At 25.7% G+C, this 1,020-nt stretch overlaps 1 protein-coding gene across 2 annotated transcripts in view; it reads left to right on the top strand.

The window, feature by feature from the left end:
• Positions 1-352, top strand: part of LOC119836090 (irregular chiasm C-roughest protein-like) — a 72,218-nt gene extending 71,866 nt beyond the window's left edge. For both annotated transcript variants that reach the window (XM_038361330.1, XM_038361329.1), the window contains exon 22: positions 33-352. In XM_038361330.1, the coding sequence (XP_038217258.1) occupies positions 33-67 (35 nt within the window). In that variant the 3' untranslated portion in view covers positions 68-352. The remainder of the gene's footprint in view (positions 1-32) is intronic.
• The last annotated feature ends 668 nt before the right edge of the window (positions 353-1,020 follow it).

Below are 1,020 nucleotides of genomic sequence, written 5' to 3'. Positions count from 1 at the left end.
AAAAGGTTTTATTAATCTATAATTCATTACAGGTACTGGCACGATAACAAATGGAACTCACGTTTGATCTCAGTTTTGACAAACTTTTAAATTAGGTTAATACACCTGGTTGCAAACAAAAATGGTACAATCATGGGATTTTAAATTTAACTACAATTATATGTTCCGGCGGAAAATGTGAATTTAATATGAATATTGAAGGCCTAAAATTTTTAAAGCTTTAAAATAGATGTCAAAGAATGTAATATTAAGTAGCTTAAAGAGTTTTATAATTTGATTTAGATGATATTTAATGTAAATATTAAAATAGGTGTGAAGTTTGTAAACATTATATGTGTCTTACAATATGTTTGAAGAAAGAAGAAAATGAATAAATTAAAAATTATATAAAAAATTCCGAAGTTTTATAGAATTATCGCGCTAATCCATTCTGCAGTCATTAAAATATATATAAATCTAATAAATGTCAATATGTAGAAAGGATTTTATAAACGATTTCGGATGACATGATCTGTCTTTATAAATTGGATGTTTTTCTTGTTATACTTGTATTTATGATGGGTATAACTTTAAATGAATTAATTCAATTTCATAGAATGCATTTTAAACTTATTCATATTGGCTATAAAGATATAAAACATAACAATGTTAGCCTGAAATCCATCTTTGATCCTAAAAAATATATATATGAATCTATACCACGCCTAATGAATGGTTAAATATAGTTGAAATATCAAGTGATTATTCGTTTATCGTCACACGACTGAACTTTTTTTTTATTAAACATACATACTTCACACCAAGTTTATTACTAAGACTGAATTGTAAAATAATTCTACGATATAAAATGTGGTATTGACGTGTTTTAAACTGCCTGATTTGGATATCTGTAATATAATAATGAATTGATTATTATTTTATGCACGCGTTTTTACGCAGAGTGGTAGGCACTCATGTGTAATGCAATTTTGAAAAAAGACGGTAAAGGTAGCATTTTTGTTTTTTTTTTTACAATTAAGT

This window comes from Zerene cesonia, chromosome 22, assembly GCF_012273895.1.
Source record: "Zerene cesonia ecotype Mississippi chromosome 22, Zerene_cesonia_1.1, whole genome shotgun sequence".
Classification (NCBI taxonomy): domain Eukaryota; kingdom Metazoa; phylum Arthropoda; class Insecta; order Lepidoptera; family Pieridae; genus Zerene; species Zerene cesonia.
This window is presented reverse-complemented; position numbering and strand designations above follow the sequence as displayed.